This window comes from Sinocyclocheilus grahami, unplaced genomic scaffold, assembly GCF_001515645.1.
Source record: "Sinocyclocheilus grahami isolate Dianchi unplaced genomic scaffold, SAMN03320097.WGS_v1.1 scaffold204.1, whole genome shotgun sequence".
Taxonomy (NCBI): domain Eukaryota; kingdom Metazoa; phylum Chordata; class Actinopteri; order Cypriniformes; family Cyprinidae; genus Sinocyclocheilus; species Sinocyclocheilus grahami.
Window position 1 is genome coordinate 634,754 of NW_015505383.1, and position 1,826 is coordinate 636,579.

Here is a 1,826-nt window from a genome sequence, read left to right on the forward strand (position 1 = left end):
GCTGCTTTCATTTTCCAGCAGGATTTGGCACCTGCCCACACTGCCAAAAGCACCAAAAGTTGGTTAAATTGACCATGGTGTTGGTGTGCTTGACTGGCCAGCAAACTCACCAGACCTGAACCCCATAGAGAATCTATGGGGTATTGTCAAGAGGAAAATGAGAAACAAGAGACCAAAAAATGCAGATGAGCTGAAGGCCACTGTCAAAGAAACCTAGGCTTCCATACCACCTCGGCAGTGCCGGGTGGTATGGAATTTTACCAATTTTTTTATTGGTCTTATGAAGTATTCTAATTTGTTGAGATAGTGAATTGGTGGGTTTTTGTTAAATGTGAGCCAAAATCATCACAATTAAAAGAACCAAAGACTTAAACTACTTCAGTCTGTGTGCATTGAATTTATTTAATACACAAGTTTCACAGTTTGAGTTGAATTACTGAAATAAATGAACTTTTCCACGACATTCTAATTTATTGAGATGCACCTGTATTTGCACTTGCAAAATATTTAATTAAAAACTACACTGTTGCATTTGAATGGCTGTTGATGGATACACGGGCTGTTTGTGCCCACACTGGAGCCTCCACTTGGGTTGAACTAATATGCCATCATCTTTTGAGATTTGAGGCAGTGCCGTCTAGTGGAGATTCCCTGTTGTGTGATATTGTCAGCCTGATGTAATTGTCATTTTAAGCTCTGTGGTGTTAGTAGATCAATGATTGTTTGTGCTGCAATTGTGGTGTAGATGCCAGAGGAGCAGGCGTTCAGCGTGCTGGTCAAGATCATGTTTGAATACGGTCTCAGGGAGCTCTTCAAGCAGAACTTTGAAGACCTGCACTGCAAGTTCTTCCAGCTGGAGAGACTCATGCAGGTTAGTGGTAGAAACTAAGAATATTACTTCATGTATTTGATCGCAAATAATGACAGATTATGCAAAATAATAACAAAATAAAGGCACATATTAAATAAGCAATTGTTAGTTCATCTAAAAATTTAATAACTAAATATGCTAATCTTCTCTTGAAGAAATAATCTCTGAGACATATATTTTATCATATAAAGTAAGATAAATTCCCTGAAGAGTACAAATGTGTTATGAATATATCTGTAATGTAAGTGTATTTCATCTTGTGGAAAAGTCTGCTGGTCTTACATGAAAAAATATGCAATACCATTCAAAAGTCTGGAGTCGTTGAGCTTTTTTTAATTAAGTCTCTTATGCTTACTAATGCTCCATTTGTTTGATAAGAATACAGTAAAGACAGTAAGATTTTGAAATATTGTTGCAGTTTAAAGAATTGTTTCTGGTTTTAATATATGTTAAAATGTAGTTTATTCCTGTGATCAAAGCTGATTTTTCAGCATCATTACTCCAGTCTTCAGTGTCACATGATCCTTCAGAAATCAATCTACCGTATTGACCCGAATATAAGACCATGTTTTTTTCTTGGAAATACATCTGAAAAAACGCGGTCGTCTTATATTCAGGGTCTAGACTTTGACATGTCACTAATATACCCACAACAATAGGTGGCGCCAAATACGCATAAAACGAGTGTGCCATGAAATACGTAATGTAATGAGTGTTGTAAAGATCGCGAGTAAAAACAAAAGAAAACCTTACAGCTGCATGAGTTGTGACTGTCACGTTAGCCTGATGGGACCAAACTCCCTTTGTGATTTTAAAACATAGGCCAGTACCCAGATTTGAAGACTACAGTAAGATTTAACTTCTACTGTTAATAAGATTTTGGTAGGCTACTATTAGATAGATAGCCTAAATGTCCTAATTCATATGGGCTACCTGTTTTTTTTTTTTTTTTTTT

At 36.3% G+C, this 1,826-nt stretch overlaps 1 protein-coding gene across 1 annotated transcript in view; it reads left to right on the top strand.

Annotated features, from left to right (window-relative positions):
• LOC107595568 (rab GTPase-activating protein 1-like) overlaps positions 1–1,826 on the top strand; it is a 117,286-nt gene that overhangs the window by 83,213 nt on the left and 32,247 nt on the right. Inside the window, exon 15 of the mRNA XM_016286002.1 lies at positions 746–871. Coding sequence (XP_016141488.1) covers positions 746–871 — 126 coding nt within the window. The remainder of the gene's footprint in view (positions 1–745; positions 872–1,826) is intronic.